The sequence below is a fragment of the Epinephelus moara genome, chromosome 23, assembly GCF_006386435.1.
Source record: "Epinephelus moara isolate mb chromosome 23, YSFRI_EMoa_1.0, whole genome shotgun sequence".
NCBI classification, from domain to species: domain Eukaryota; kingdom Metazoa; phylum Chordata; class Actinopteri; order Perciformes; family Serranidae; genus Epinephelus; species Epinephelus moara.
The window spans coordinates 10,078,535-10,095,586 of NC_065528.1; the positions used below are offsets into that span (position 1 = coordinate 10,078,535).

Consider the following 17,052-nt stretch of genomic DNA (forward strand, 5'->3'; position numbering starts at 1 on the left):
GCCCTAACACAAAAGGTTGCCCAATCAACCCACTAATGTCCCACTAATATCTTTTTCATTCAATCTTAGTGCAGAATCCAAGTCAATTTCTATTGCCAAAGATCAGTTTGGTGAAGACAGAGAGCTCACTTTGTGAACCCCACCTGACTCAATCATCCCGAGGTGCTTCACACTCATTTCCACCTCCAAAGCTTTACAACCCCTAAACCTAAACTAGACCACCCCTCTTTCCCTTCAGTTGTTTACATGAGCTCCTTCCACTTATCTCTGAGAGCTTAGTGCTAATTACCTGATGAATAAACTAGGGATGCACCGAAATGAAAATCTGTGGCCGAAGCCGAATAAAATTAAACGCTTGGCTGAATACCGAGTACCGAGTACCGAATACCGATGTTTAGTTTTTCATTAGTTTTTGCAGATGAACCCCCTCCAGATTAGTGCTGTCACGGTACCAAAATTGGGACTCACTGTGCGATACCAGTGAAAGTATCATGGTTCTGAGTAGTATCACGATACCACAGCAAAAATGAGGCAGATGTACCTTTTGTCATTTATAAAAAGATAAATCACTCCTCTATAATACATCAATGATATTTCAATGGAATAAATTACTTATTGACTTATTCATACTTCAAAAACAGCATCAATAAGTGATTAACATAGGGGGGATCAACATAAAATAAATAAATAAAATAAAAATCAACCAGCCACCCTCCTCCCCCTGACAAGTAAAGAACAGTCCCTCCACAAGTAAAGAACAGTCCCTAAAGTGCGGTGAGAAATGTGAACGGCTCGTTTCTTCTCTGACACGTCACATACCTGTGTGCTGCCACGGCTCAGCTGTCCAGGTACTTTTGGGCAGTCATGACGCCAAGAAGAGGACATTATTGGAGTCGGACTTCTCTGTCGCCGGTAAGCCTATGGCCACCGTGTTTGACAGGAATACATTCCTGTCTGTGTCTGTGACCCCCGTTCAACCCACAACCGGCGGGATTCGCCTTTCGTTTCTGCTGCTAGTTGAAATCTGTACTCACACAGCGTGCTGAATGATTTATTTTGCTCGAACAAAACTATTTTTAGTCGCAAATGCGAGTGCAGTGACGGACGGAGTAAAATGTCGCCACACTGCCGACATTTTACTCCGTCCGTCACCGCACGCTGTTTGATTGCGTTATCAAAACACGCCGCTATTATTCGGCCTTGCTTTTCACTTATTCCACTGAATACCGAATGTGTGTTTTTTTGCAATATTCGGCCGAATATATTCGGTTACCGGATATTCGGTGCATCCCTAGAATAAACACAGTGACCCTGGCTCTTTTTAGTGGAAAAACAGCAGGTGAGAAATAGATGATGAACACTGATAGAAGAGATGCTTAGTGACACATGCATGAATAGAGGGCCACACACACACACACACCCCTGTACACTTTAACGGAGATTGTGGTTTTCTGAGGTTATGTGAACGATGGGAAAAACACAAAATCTGTAATCATCTTCAAAGATGACAAAACTATTCAGGTAACACTGACCAGGACTGACGTGGAAAGGACCGTTAACAAAGGTCAAACAGGCCTTTGTGGTGACACTGATAGGTGATTAGCACTGTGATAAGAGTGTGTGTGGGAGAGGTGTGTGAATCAACACCCAAACTCCCCCAGTGCAGCTCACTCCAACCTAACCTCAGTATGTGGGAGGAGATGTGGAGGTGTGGTGATGATGTCACTCCACACTGTGTTGTCACGGCAAATCTGCTCATACTTTTGGCATTCACATAGTTGAGGTATTTATTCATATCTCATCTCGACTAACATGCAATGAGTGTAAGCAATGTTCTCAAGAAACCGTCTCTAACTCCTGGTTTCTTTTCTTTTGTTTTCCAGGAACTTGAGATCCAGGCACGAGCACACGGACTTCCAAACATGACTTCAGCCTTGGGGACAGTTGAACTGTCCTCACATCTCCTCAAACAACAACAGCAGCAGCAGCAGCAGCAGCAACAACNCTTCCAAACATGACTTCAGCCTTGGGGACAGTTGAACTGTCCTCACATCTCCTCAAACAACAACAGCAGCAGCAGCAGCAGCAGCAGCAGCAGCAGCAGCAGCAGCAGCAACAACAGCAGTCGTCTCCCCAGGCACAGCAACCCCAGCAGCCGCCCCTCTACCAGGAGGACCCCAACAGCGACTACCTCCAGAGGATAGCCGCGGTGGCCGGCGTGCCGTCCATCCCCACCGCTGCCGGGCCGCAGGACCACATTCCAGGCGCAGATGGGTGCACCACATTCTCCGACCCGCTGTCCCACTTCACAGACTTCTTCAGCGCTACCCTCAAGGAGGAGCACCGGCTGGACGAGATCCTGATGGACGACCCTCTCTCACCGTTTGGCACCGACCCGCTCCTCTCGGCAGGCTCGCCTGGGGCTGCGTCCAAGGACAGCAGCCGCAGGAGCAGCTTCAGCTCTGCAGAGGGGGACGACCTATAAGGGCGCCCTCTTCAGCAACACACTCATGACAACACTGTTGTAATCCCCAGTGGGAAAGGGGCATACACAGAGCCTTTAAAGACTGATGGCTCCGGGCAAACAATGACCTCTCACAGGGTTGCAAGTAATTTAAATGACAGCTAACACACCAGACAGTGCCCCTCAAAGTGCCACCTGTATATAAAGTGTGTAGTTCTTGTTGGTCAGGTGGGTGTTAGAGCTCGATTGGTCCCTGAAGTTTGGATTCTCCAAAAGCTTAATGGGACCAGAAACAGCTCATGGACGTCCACCTGCTCTTTTTAACTTCACTATAGACAATGAATATGTTTCTCTGCCTCCCGGACAGAGCAGAAACAGACTCACAAGAAAAAGGGAGACATTTATCAGCCTTTAAGTACATAATGTAAACGACCATGTCTACTGTTGTTTTGTCTTGTTTTTTTGGTAAACACTGTGGTAGCTGTACACTGTAACATTTATGCAAAAATAATCACTGAAAACTTGCAAACACTGTCCTTTAAAAAGAAAAGAAAATACTACTGTTTCACAGACGGATTGTAAACAATGATGTGCCTTATTTGAAAAAAGATATGAACATGAGACTGATGTACTCACCGCAATGCCTAACATGTCGTATTGGTCTTGTCTGTCTTTTAAATGTTTTCTGTTAAATAAGTCCTAATGTATTTATACATGTTTTAATCCATGTATTCTCGAAAAAGATATATATTATTACCTAACACGTTACTTTTTTAAATTCTTAGTAGGGGTCAGAAAAATATAATAAAACCCCCCTTTTTTGGTATACCTTATTTTGGCTTCTTGTTGTCATCATCATGTATTCTAGATCTGCATTCATATACACCCAAACTATGATGGATTACTAATAGGGCCTAGCGGGTGCAGACCCAGGGGCCCAAAGTGTCAGGGCCCCCCCTGGCCTTGACCTGCAAGATGTCACTCATATTATCTTGTACTGACTAGGAAGAGACACAAAAAGACCACAAAGAGATGCAAAGGAACTGCAAAGAGACACAAAATGAAAACATTTGACAACAAGGGCAAAACAAATACAAAGAGAGAGCAAAAGACAAAAAATTACCTAAAAAACAAACACAAAATTACCTCAAGGAGACACAAAATGACATTAGCCTTACATTAACACAACGCAAAATAACAAAAGAACCAAAAGAGACACAAAATGACTACAAAGTGACAGCAAACGACTAAAAAAAGACAAAAAATTACCTAAAAAACAAACAAAAAAAACCCAGTAAACTCAAAGTATGTCAAAGCAACACAAAACAACATCAACGAGACACAAAATAACTACAAAACAGGGCAAAACAACCTAAAAGAGACACACAATGAACATTAGAGACACAACATGACTTCAACAAAAAGAAGACACAGAATCACCCCAAAGTCTGTGTGCATTTCCTGTCCTATGTAGGAGAGGTGGTGGGGCCTTTTACATGTCTCTGCCCAGAGGCCCATTGTCTCATAATCTGACCATGCCCAAACAATACAAAAAAAACCCCTATCTTTAACTACAACTGCTTTTCCAAAATTCTATGTAAACTACATTAAAATGAGAAAATAATACTTCTAGAACTCAAAACAGCAGTCTTTTGCATTTTACTTTCAATGGCAGACTTAGCAATATCACATATATAATGTCTCACTCTGTTCTCTTGTTAAGTGCACAGGAATCCATCAGGTGGATGATGGTAGACACATGATACAAAAAGTGACCGGTGATAAACTGAGTGCTAAACAATCTTGCTGGATGGCAGCAGGGCTTAAAGATTGAACAAAGGCTGAAAAGTTTCACAGTGGAAGGTGAAGGGCTGGCATACAAGGTGGCTGATTGGCAATGAGTGGCAGAGAGGAGGAGAGAGGAGGGAAATTGGATAATAAAGACAAGTAGAGGAGGAGTAATAATTCTGATGAGCCTACTGTGAGCTGATGAGCCCTTGAGGATGAATAATGGCGAGGAATAAAGAGCTTCTGTGAGAGCTGTTAGCCGAGAGCTCAGAAAGTTTCCTTGGAGGTAAGCAGCGTGAAGATATGTGTCCTTTGCGGGAACGTGATCGCAAACTGTTTGTTTCATTGATAAAGTTTGCTGAGGGAAGTTTGTTATAAAAACATTGACCTTAATATAATATGATCACAAAACTTGCTGTTTGTGTTCAGAAATCATTCATCAACATGTAGTTTTCTAATCTTGTAGTCATGCATTAATAATACAACAAACACACGCCAATACTTCCCAAATGGATTTCTCATCAAAGCCTCCCTGAATTAATGTTTTAGAGTGTTATTATGGCGTGTGTTTCTCTGTAATGAAATCGAAACATTCCTCGCTCGCATCTCCTCTTTAGCCGCAAATAAGACCCAACCAATCAATCATTATGGAGTACAGTCACTCCAACTACAAAGTGGTGAGTGATGTTTACGGGTAATTGGCCAAAGCAGTTATGGAAGGTAAATATAGATTTTCATGAAGAGTATCTAAGAAAGAGCGAGCGTGACTGAAATTTCAAAAGGCTCAATTTACATTTAGATTTCAGCGCTTTTTTTCCTCTCGTCTTACCAAACTTGGAAGAAATACACAAATCTAATTAGTGTAGCGCAGGAATTGATGAAAGTCAGGGGAAGAATAATACAAACCCTTTACCGTAATGAAAGTATTGACAGTAATACCCATGCACATTCACATAACGCTCTTTTAAGACTATCTCAAGAGACAAAGCATTCTGCTCGGGAAAAAAAAAGGAAAGTCAGATTAAACTTCCTAACTAATTCATTTCTCTCCATATCAAAGGCGATCATGGACAAAGTTCAAGGCCAGTTATGCATAGGCTTCAAAAGGAAATGTGGTCGGATGAGGCAACGGTGACATCAGAACAAGCGACTTTTTATTTGCAATATTACAGTTCATCAACCCACGGTTTGAAAACTCACAGGAACTGATGTGAAAGTATCTATGGAGTGGAACCGAGAAAACAGCGCAGGTATCCGATAACGCTGTTATGGCAGAGACATTAGCTGCATATGTGGAAAGGGGAATGTAAATTTGAAGATGTAAAACAAATTTGGGAAAGTTTGTAATCCCACAATCCTCCCTGTGTCTCCCTCTCATGTCCTCTGCGCTTTACCAAATCTCCTTCATCAGAAACAGATTTCCCCCTAGTTGCCAAAAACCGTACACCTTGTAAAATAATCTTTCCATTCCTTTTTGTGTTACTAATGCATGCACAGCAAAATGGTCTCCCTCAAAGAATTACCTCACTCTCAGGATGAAAGGGCTGCTGCTGTGTCGTATTTCAAACAGCAGGTGGCAGCAATGTGCTGTGTTTTGTCATCACAGTGAGCAGCATGTTCATAAAAAGAAACCCAAGGCAGGAGTGTGGTACAACACAGAACATTTGTGATGGATTATTGAAAACAAAGAAAGCCAATCAGGTCAGATAAAAAGTAAAGTTGGTAAACAGGACTTTCACATATGGAATAGTGCCCTGGCAGTATACGCTGGTACTCCCTATACTTCCCAGTATAAACTGACAAATCTAAAGAAGGCAAGTGATGTCGTGAACCTCACAGCGGAGTCGTTCTGTCACCAAAACAACGTTGTCAGACCTCCTGCCACCCACCAACACTGACACCACCACTGAGCAGGAGAAGCTGTCACCTGTGCAGATGCCACAGCTGCCAGCGTGCTACAATGCACTCACCTGTCGAGCCTGCCATTGGCAACTCTTAATCACCTCCCGCTGAGGTGACTCACTTTGGAGCGCTGCAAACAGACACACGCACGCTCGCGCACAGGGCCGCTCGCACACACAAACAAGCCTAATCAAATGTGCTTGTGTGCAAACACAGATGTGCACACGCAAGCACAAACACACACACAGATATGCATACTACACACACACAGGTGTGTATCTCATTGCGCCTCGTTGCCACACGTACGAGGGAGCTAAGGGGGGGAAAAAAATAACCACCTAAAAGCCCTCATCAGGATCTGGACTGTGACAAGACTTGTGCACAAATTAGGTGAAATTTGAGTGGGAATAACAATATGACAGCCGGCAGTGAGGCACCAAACATCAAGTGTCATATCTATTTTCAGCCATGATTCAGAGCTGTGTGACAAACAACACCATGCCGCTTCTCAATCAGTCAGCTCGTCTGCTGGAAATGTGGCAAACTAGGCCCCTGGTGGAGTTTTTCCTTCAGGAAAAATAAGAAATGATCTGAGGTTAAGGTCAAAGTTAAAGGCGAAATTATAAAACTTTGAGCTTTACATTTAATTATCAGGAAGTCAAACAATCAATATTGTCGCCCCGGTGCTCCACAGTAATTCATCCCATGATTCTTTATCCCATGCTGCTTTTATTAAGGACCACACCCTGACCAGTGCTCGACAAACTCCCACGTCACTAGACTTGCAAGGCCCCACGTGCATTAACGACGGAACACAAGAGAGATGAAAAAAAAGAACGAGAAGTGGCTGGGCCTTCTTGAGATGCTATAAAATTAATGCGATTTCCAGAGTTTTTATGAATCGAGCCAGATGCCAAATACATAACTTCAAACAAATTGACTTCCAATTATTGGTGCGGCGCACCACTTCCAGATGTGCAACAGATGGGGGCCGGGGCGACCAAAGGTGTCTCAACCCGCGCTTTGTGTTATTCCGCAGTAAAACGGCAGTACAGTTGTATGTGTTTTAAATCACCGTGGGCTGTGGGCTGGAGGTGAAGGGAAGGACAGGGGGATAGCGGAGGAAAAATGAAAGCACATCATTAGGAAAATGTAAATCTACGCGGCACAGACAGTGGAGCTCCATATGTAGCACTAATACAGCCTGATATTATGTAAAGGCAGATGAGATGCTGAGGCTGAAAGCTGGAGCTGTATCAAGGAGGTGGGGGATTCAGAAATGTAAATGTTAATGTGATCTCTGCTGTATCTTCCAGTGCTGGGATTAAATGGTAAAAAGGAACAATTATGGGGCTCGCTTTTTTTTGTGCATATGTTAATAGCTTACAATATCCTTGCATGCATAAAGTACATTAGATATGATTAGAAGATATCCACAATACATAGCTTTATATACTAGAAGGTTTTACAGTAGTCATAAGTAGCACTGCACTCTGTTCAATTGTTAATGAAGTCTCTTCCTGGAAACTTTAAATAATTTGATTAGTCACTGTTAAAGCTACATAAAAGTAAAACAAATGTGATTCCGAGTGAGAAAAGTAGCTGAGCATGGACTTCTTTTCACTGCAGAGGAAACTAATAGAATATCCAATAGTGGTACGGTGTCCTGGGAGGGTCATGGCTCTGATCCCATTATTACCACAGACTTGGGCCCTGGGGGAGCCAAAATGGCTGTGTATTTTTCCCAGAGCCCATACTGAAGCAGTCTACTGGGGCCCTATCTACTTAACTAGCAGCCTGCCTGAGCAGCACAGGTCCCACCCCCCTACTCGTCTGATCCTGGGGGCCAAAGAGCTTCTCCTCGCCGCCTCTCTGTTTTCACGTATCTTAGGCTGTCTATTCAAATACAGCAGAGAGCGGGGACCATTTTGCTTGGCCATCGTACCTCTGTGCTGCCTTTAATTCCCTTGCTCTGTCGGAGTTGTATGCTAATCCAGCTGGCGACAGTCCCCCCCCCCCTTCAGGTCTCTCTGCATGCACACACACTCCGACACACACACTTTAGCCTTGTGTAATCTGGGTGACCTTGGACTGAATGGAAGCTGCTGAAGAGAGGTCCCTGATTGATTTGTAATTCAAAAGAGGAGCGATGGCCACTGTGCCCCCACCACCAGGAAACCCCTCTGCTACCCCTACAAAATAAAATATAATAGGACAGTTACTACTTCAGCTGTTTCCTGTTTTGGCGAGTTAGGGAGCAGGTCTGCATGGCGAGGTGCTGGGGGCAAATTTAGGCATGAGGGTGCAGGGCAGCTGGGGTGAACAGGGTGTTTTGGGAGAGCATCAAGACGATCATCATTAGCAGGGGAAGATAATTGGCACAGCGTGGGTCCCTGCGTTTGGGTGCTCTGATGGGCATCTCATCTGCATTATTCATTCATCTCTCCTCTCTCTCCCTCTCCCTTTCTCTCTCCCCTGTTCCCTCTTTCGACCCAGGCCAGGCGCTGGGCCCTAGGAGCCGGACTCATCTATTATAGATGGGTAATTGTTTATTAAATGCAGGCCTGACCCTATTATGCCTATTACCCACGCGCTGCACACCAGTGTGACTGGCAAGCATCTGTGTTTTTCCATATTCTAGAAGATCTGACAATCCCCTGTCGAGGACGTGAGGCCGCTTTGGCACGAGCACGTGGCTGGATTCACGGCTGCGGACGGAGAGAAGGAAGGAAAAAAATAGATCGAGATAGGAACGGAGGGAGTTGAGAAGAAGAGGATGATGAAAAATAAAGCCAATGCCCGTGTGGCTGCCACTGGCCTGAGAAGTATCACTCTCCCTCTCCTCTAAGGCTCGGTGGATGGAGGCAAAGACAAAGGGTGAGCTAAAGAGATGCTTTGCTTCTCATTACACTGACTCCTAATCTACCTCTGCCCTATCCTGGGCAATCCCTGCTCCAGGCGTTTGGAGGCTAAAGCTTCAAACTAGGCGGTTTGTCCAAAGCGGATTCATTACCTTTAGATAGGACTAGCAATGAGCCTGCTAAAATGTCACATTTAAAACTCACAGCAGCCAGAGCGCGGCCAAACTGACACTAGAGGTCAGTGTTGTAACAGAGTTCAGATGGCCCCTCTCTTTCACTTGCAGACAACAGTGAGCTTTTAAGCAGACACAGACATTACAAAAGATAGGACAGACTGGCAAAATAATTCAGGTAATGGAAATGAATTGAAATGAAATGATTAAGTTCAGTTAATTACTCGGTAGCTTAGGCAAATCAGCTTAACTTATATCAAAATCATTATTTCAGCCAGAACGGCAGATTCACCGGGAAGATATTTCGCCAACATGTACTTAAACCAGTGTATGTAAAGTAGGATCAGGCTAATGGATTAGATCTAATACACGTGGCACTCAGTATGGTGACAAAAATAAATGTGCTATTAGAAATTACAGTGCTGGGGGAAAACATACAGGGTCAGTTTGGAGCCACAGATGGTTTGGGTGGTGGTGACACATTTCTTTGTCAAGTATTTATATCACTTCAGTATCTTTGTGAATGACAAGCCTTGCTAAACACCAGCTCCCTGTTCAGGAAAACAGTTAAAGCTGTTCTCTCTCATACTGTCAAATAAGTCAAAATACTCACTGAGACGTCTCTACAACACAACACTGAGGAGAAAGGGAAAATATCGCCCTGGTTTGGGTGTACTGCTGTGCTGTGGTATGATGTAGTGATCTGCATGATGGCGTGTCACTGGTTATTGGCTGGGTTGAGAGTGATTAACATGGGGTGTTAATTAGTGGGTCGTCGGGAGTGGGTGTGTGGCTAACGACACGGCTCCGAACAGCTCGGTCACACATAAACACACGGCGCACAGCTTAGGCCCTTCTTTTACAATTAAAATGAATTTTACAATTAGCGCTGAGGAGAATAATTTAAATTACATCTCTTATTATGTTCTGTTTAATCAAAGGCTAAAAAGGAGATACTGGAAATTAAATAATTTCTACAGAAACAGAATCAAGGGACATGTTTGGGGAAAATTCAGAGAACATTATAGGAAGATGTAAAATAATATAAAAGGAAGTGCATTTATAAAACAATGAAATTATGTCTTTAGCGCAGCTAACACAGATCAGGCTCAGATTAGCAAACAGGAAGCTGTGGTTGTGAATTTTTTGTAGCCTCTATTAAAAGGTATTTACTGATTAAATTAACAGCAAGTAAGAGTGTTGCTGTTTAGAATTACTGGCCAAAATCTAAAGAAATATTAATGTAGTTTTGTGCTGAGTGGAGCACAAAAAACAACTTTAAAAATGTTATAATAATAATAATAATATTAAGGAAATAAAAGCATCAAGTGCAAATCAACAACACGCTATTTACAATCTTTTCTGATTTAACAGCACTCGTATAAAAATAGAGGCAGCCAGCAGGAATTCCAGTGGCAGATTTGCCGTAACGCTGTTGAGTTGATTAGAAGAATGAGGGGAGAGTGAGTGAGTGACTGAGTGAGTGAGTGAGGAAGAGGAGAGGAGGGAGTGAGGGAGCGAGTCGAGCCGCCCCTCTTCCCAAAGCTTATTTATTCCTCCAGCATCCAGCCCACTGATTAGGCAGCTACAGACACTCTTAATGCCTCCACACAATGAACGAGCTGCTGCACTTTCAATGGGCTTATCTGTTGTGCTGTGTTCAGTAAATAATGCCGCAGCTGTCAGTGGCCTCCGACGCATCATCCATGTTGCTAATGCTACGCCGGGATTAGCCGTGTTGAATGAAGTCTTGTCACCGAGCAGGGGAAGCTGTGCCAAGCTCCAAACAGTTTACAGGACCCTCCGCCCCGAGTGGAACAAATAGAATGTAATTAAGGAGAGATGAGAGCACGGAGGAGGTGTAGTTAGACAGGGAGGCACACGCACTAACATATGCACACACAAACACATTTACTCCTGCAAATGCAAATGCCTCTTTGTTAGTTGCCGTGCCTTTTTAATACCCAGAGAGGGTAAAATACCTTTTTTTCCACATTATGGAATTTGTCATGTTCAGTTGGAGCTGTCATAGCTAGAACAGTGTGCGCTAATGTGTGTAATCTGCTTTGCAACACATCAATTATGATGGATATTGCTCCACCGCCATGCTTCCAGGGTTTTTATACAAGCCTGCAGGGGAATCAGTCTTTTCTTGTTAGGCAACCTGTTTAGTAAATAATGATCCACTTTGAGCACTGGCTGATGCCGTATAATGTGATGTGCGTGTGTGTGTTTGTACACATGTGTGAGTGCGGTGTGGTGGTGGTGGTGGTGCTTTAGTGTGCAAGGATCAAGCCTACTAGATCAAAAAACACTTACGTGCAGGCTGGAATTCAATCATGCCTGCTGCGCTGTGTGAAAAACCCCACGTCACGGAGAAACCTGAAGCGCTTCTGAACGCGCTACGAGCCCACATGTAAAAACTATAAATATTATCAGTGACTTGTGAAAGTATTTCCAGAGCTGTCTGAGCTAACAAAGAGAGAGAAAAGATAAATATTTAGATCTTACACTGTGTCAAACAAAATTTATTTTGTTCCAAATCAGCTTTTACCATTTTCTCTCTTGCAGGGATGCTCCGGGGTGCACGCACACCACCTCTCCTCCTCATGTAATCTCCTCTCTCCCCTTCAATAACACCACCTCTATTTGTCTGTTTTGTTACCTTTAGCTCAGTCTGTCCCTAACTTTTCACTCCTTGCTCTTCCTTCCTCAAGATCGGCTCATGAACTCCCTCCGCTCATGTTATAAATTATGTTCCTCCACCTCATGCTCTCTACCTTGCTGTCTCCAGGACAGGGCAGTAGAAAGCACAGAGAGAGTGGGACTGATTTAATCTTGTACTTACTCTGAAACCATTCCTTTCCATCTCTAACAAAGTCCTATTTTTTCCAGAAGAAGAACCAGCCCTCTTCAAACAATCTCTAACTTTTGCTTTGAATCATTCACCTCCTGGTTTGCTCTCCTTCACAGGCGCAGCAACATTTAGTTAACTTATCCACAGCAACCTCCAGTGAGCGAAACAGTAGGGGAAATGGTGCACATTCTGACAAAACACACACATGCTTTGGACTTTTCTTGTTAAGGGATAACGCTCTCTAAACTCAGGGCCCACCCTGGAAGCCTCTCAGATGGAGCAGTGTTTCACCAATTCGCTTGGGAAGGACTTTAGCTTTCTGGGCCCTTTGGGAGCTGCAGCGGATCACATGGAGATCCCTGTCAGATCCCCACTACACCGCTGCACTTCTGTCAGTCAGTAAGTCAGTCCGTCGGCAAGGCGGAGAGGCAGGTAACAGACAGGGAGAGAGGGGCCCTTCACTCCTAGATGAACACATTCTTTAGTGTCAGCATAAAACCCTTAGGTGCACTGGGACCCACTCACAGACACTGCTCTGTGTATGTTTTTTTTTTTTTGTGTGTGTGTTGATGGAAGTGCACATTCACACACCTCTGACAGTGTACGAAAAAAAAAAGATTTTGGTGGCTTAATCTGAGATTGGGAAAGACACCACTGGATATTCTATTTACTCCATGCAAGCTGCTCCCCGATGTCCCATAAAGCCCCTCGCCTCTGAACTAAGCTGGTCAGGGTTAAAGCTCCCCAGCGATGGAAGACCGAGTACCTGCCCAGAGTGTGTGTGTGTCAGTGTGTTTATGTCTATCTGTCCAGCCCCCCACCCCTCTCTGCAGTGTAATGGCTTTATTTATGAAGTGGCACCAGCAGTAACAGGCAGGCGATAAAGGAGGAGGTGGTGCAGCAAAGCCGCGTGCCATGCCGTGGCCTGCAGCCATGCTATCCTTATGGCTTTTAAAAGATTGATACTACTTGATGTTGTGTGCTCGTCATGTGAGCGAGGAGGAGGAGAGACGAGGTAAATACTGCTGCTGGAGGAGCGGGAGAAGGAGGCGGTAATTCGCTCCCTGCAGGGATTTGTTTACCTTAACTTCTGAGAGTATATGCTAAAATTGGCGTCTTGTCTTACTTTTTACAACTCACTGTATTGTATTCACTCTGTAAATATGGATCATGGGCATGAGCGGATTATGAGACAGTGGGCCCCTGGGCCCAGATATGCAAAAGGCCCCACCACCTCTCCTACACAGGAGCAAGACACACAGACTTTTGTTGTTGTTTTGCATGTCCTTTCGTGGCTTAGTGTCTCTTCATTTTGTATGTATATGTGGTTGTCTTGCCTGTTTTGGTATATATTTTGTGTCTTTTTGCAGTTCATTTGCATCTCTTCATGGTCTTTTTGGTCATTTTTAGTCTATTTGAGTAATTTGAGTGACATTTTGCAGACGAGGGCCCCTGGGCCTGTGCTAAGTAGACCTTATTAAGTAATCTATCTATGTTTATGGGCCAGAAAGTGCAAGTATGCACCACTAACTGCTGTAACATACAGTGAAAATGGTTGTTAAATTCTTTGAATTAAGCAAGAAAGAGGGTGGAGTTTGAGCTATTTTTTCCCATCAAGATGTAATTAAAGAACTTAGGGTGAATAATTTGAACAGCACTTTTATATTGCAGTAATACATGCATGCTTAGTTCATGACAGCTTCATCTGACATGCATAAGGACTTATGTTTTGACTCGGAAATGATTGACAAGGAAACACTAGCTGAGTTATTGTAATTAAGTTCACCACACAACAAGGTGAAAAGTGTAAGACAATATAAAAATCACCACTATTTAAAACATGTTATGCTTGTTAATTCAAGACACTTGAGCTTGAGCGAGGAAAACGCTTTTTCTCCTGTACGAAGGATTTTCTAGAAAGCTCACCTGCACCTGGCGCACACATCCACTCATACACGTGCACACACATTGACAGAGGTGTGCCTCTAAAAACAGAAAATGAGGACATTTCCTCAGTATTCCCCGAGGCAGCGAGCGGCCTGCTGGCCAATGAGACCAGCAGGTTTCCTCGAGATGCAGAGACCTGTTGGAACACACAGAACTCATTCAAACTCTTCTGCCTGTCCTCTTCCTCTCTCCCCTCTCCTCCTCTTCGCTGTGCTTAAAGTTTTTTTTTTGTTGTTTTTTTTTTGCGAGTGACTGAGAGCATTAACCTCTTTACCACAAACCTCTGCTTCAACGCACCTGTGCGCCGGGCGAACCCGTCATTAAAATTAACATATGACTTGCCGTCAAATGAGCACATTTGCTGTGTTTTTCTTTCCCGTCGTGCCATTGCGAGCAAACTGCTGAGTGAACTCAACAGTTCTCTGGGGTGCCGTTCCCGAGTTGTTTACCTGAATAACTGATGTGATTTACTGTTTCTTTCAGACCCAACGACACTGAATTGATGGCGTCTGACTGCGACCCGACAGTGCGTGACGGCAAAAACAGAGATGCATTCACGTGCACAATGAAAGCATGGTGTAATGTAAACCAAATGCCTACACAAGCTGACCAAAATATCTCCCTGCAAAGCAGATTTGTGAGGTGAGGCGGCTGTCATCGCAACCACCTAGAGTGTGTGTATCGGATAAGACAGACAGAGAGTAAAGAGAAGAGGAGGTGAAGACACTTTGTCTCTGCTCATGACTCCCCAAGACTAAATATAGCGTCTGGCTTTTGTAGCCTCTGTTAGATCCCATATTTCAGTCTGACCCTGATCTGAAGACAAAGCAGAAGCTCACCGTCTCTTTTTTTAACTCTGTGACCCCCCCTCCCTCTCTCACTGACTGAAATGTGCCTAAATTTACAGCTAAGACAACAGAGCGTGGGCCTTTCAGATGTGTCATCTCAGTAAACTGCTCGTTTGTTAGCAGAGATGTTATACTCGCTGTCACGCTGGGGTCCCATCTTGTTTTGCCAGGTGGACCGGGGGCCCTTCCCGCCAGCTCTGGCTGACTGTTTTGATCCAAAGCAGCTGGTAGGACGCGATACCCGTTTAGTCTGAGAAATCAGCTTGTACAAACAAACACCTCGCTTTCTCTGCAGCCCCGGCACAGGCCAGTGCATCTGCCAACCATTATAACCGAATATCTGCCTCAAATCAGCCTTCTCGCAATATATAAGCCAGGTCCTGTTTCCAGGCCAGCAAATAAACAAAACAGGCCTCAGGCTTCATTATTCATTATTAAAGATGATATGGTGGAGGCAGGGGAAGTTTACAAAGTACACCTGCGATGCCCACAGTGACCCAGACTGCATAGCACATCTCTCAAGGGGGATGCCGAGCGAGACTCACAGGTGTGGTGGAGTTATGCATGCCGCAACTGACAAGGTTAGGTGACATGCCTTTAAGATATGCCATTACCTCACATGGAATTTATTCATTTTTATTCATTTATTCATCTTGTCATCAAACACAAAATCCAATTCAAAGTTGGTCTAATAACCCGTGAAACTTATGGAAAACTCTTGTAGTCTCCCTGACACATACATCGTACAAACATGCACCCGATGGCTGTATGTTGTCAGTCATTCCAACGCAAAACTGCCAGGCTGATGAAAAAAAAAGTGCTGCGTTAAGCAACTCTGGAGTGTCACGGCGGTTGAAGTTAACTTGTAGGCCTACTGAGCACTTCTCCCCCGAGTACAAACTTGTTACAAAGTAAGGAAGTGCTTTTGTGTTGATGGAGGGAAACTGAAAGCCACTACAGTTGGTTGCAGGGACTTGAAGCTCGGAGACACCTTGCTGCACTGTGAGAGAGACAGGAAGAAAGGGGGAACAAGAAAGGGAGAATAAGGGCAGATTGGAAGGTAAAGAACGAGGGGAAAGTGAGGGGGAACGTAGGAGATGAAGATGGAGATGGAACGAGAGAAGAGTGTGTGTGTGTGCAAATGAATGTGAAAGGGAGGGTGGGTAGTTTTGGCTTGTTTTCCTTGGCGCACCTGCCCCAGAGAAGCAGCCATGAACAGGAAGGTCTAAAAGTTAATTACATCAGCTGTCCGAGCCAAAATAAATGTCAGCCCCTGATGGACGCTGCAACACCTCCTCGCCTCTCGCTTGCCTCTGAGCAGGCACTTCACCTGCTTTCAGTTAAACATCTGAACGCCCATGACCTGGATACAAATCCATGCAAAATACACTATCTCCAAGATTAAATCAGATATATGTTACTTGCTGGGAATGACTCTTTAAGATATAAACACCAAGTGGAGCCCATTTTGACTTTGCAAATGTCTACATTCCTAACTCTGTATGTTGAGGAATGTTTTTGTCCACTTCTCTGCTTTACTCGCTGCAAGTCTCTCTGCTTCTAAGTCTCCGCCATGCTCTTTCCCCCCAGCTATGTTCATTGAGCAAGCCTTGTTCCAAAGCGCTGCTCCCGGTCTTTCTTGCCTCTTAATCATTCTTAATTTCACAAAACACCTAAGGGTGCCCTTCCTCGCTCAGTGCTTCTACCAATCCAGCCCCTCTGGCCTCCCCTCAAACACCGTCCAGCCTCAGCTGCTCACACACACCCCGACACCGCCGGTACCAATCCAACCACGAGACTCCACACCATTCAACCTCTGAGCTATGTGGACTTAAAAACATGTTATCTCCCAGGACACTCGGATGATCCCTGCAACATTAGCATAACTTAACCCAGCACCTCTGGTCAGCTTTTATGAGTCACTACAGAGGGAGAAAACGCTTTGACACTTGGAAGAATATAATGTGCTCCACTGTGGGGTCATAACTTCCAGAGATACATGAATAAAGCTGAGGAAAACAACTTAATATGAATTTGGTGTGTGCACACCCAACAGTACATGTTGAACATCAGTCATCCTCTCTCGATACTGAGTTTAGTGGTCCCTAAGGGACGCAGCAAAAAAAAAAAAAAAAAAATTGAGGCAACAGCAGCAGTAACTGTCCCAAATATGTTTAACCTTGCTCAACTTTTGTCACGTTGGTAGATCAAA

At 44.3% G+C, this 17,052-nt stretch overlaps 1 protein-coding gene across 15 annotated transcripts in view; it reads left to right on the forward strand.

Moving 5' to 3' along the window:
* tfec (transcription factor EC) overlaps positions 1 to 3,738 on the forward strand; it is a 69,535-nt gene extending 65,797 nt beyond the window's left edge. For 3 of the 15 annotated variants that reach the window (XM_050035886.1, XM_050035889.1, XM_050035883.1), the window contains exons 8-9: positions 1,884 to 1,976; positions 2,072 to 3,735. In XM_050035886.1, the coding sequence (XP_049891843.1) occupies positions 1,884 to 1,976; positions 2,072 to 2,485 (507 nt within the window). In that variant the 3' untranslated portion in view covers positions 2,486 to 3,735. Of the gene's footprint in view, positions 1 to 1,883; positions 1,977 to 2,066 lie in introns of all 15 variants that reach the window. The other 12 variants (XM_050035874.1, XM_050035882.1, XM_050035887.1 and 9 more) reach the window with 10 other exon arrangements.
* The last annotated feature ends 13,314 nt before the right edge of the window (positions 3,739 to 17,052 follow it).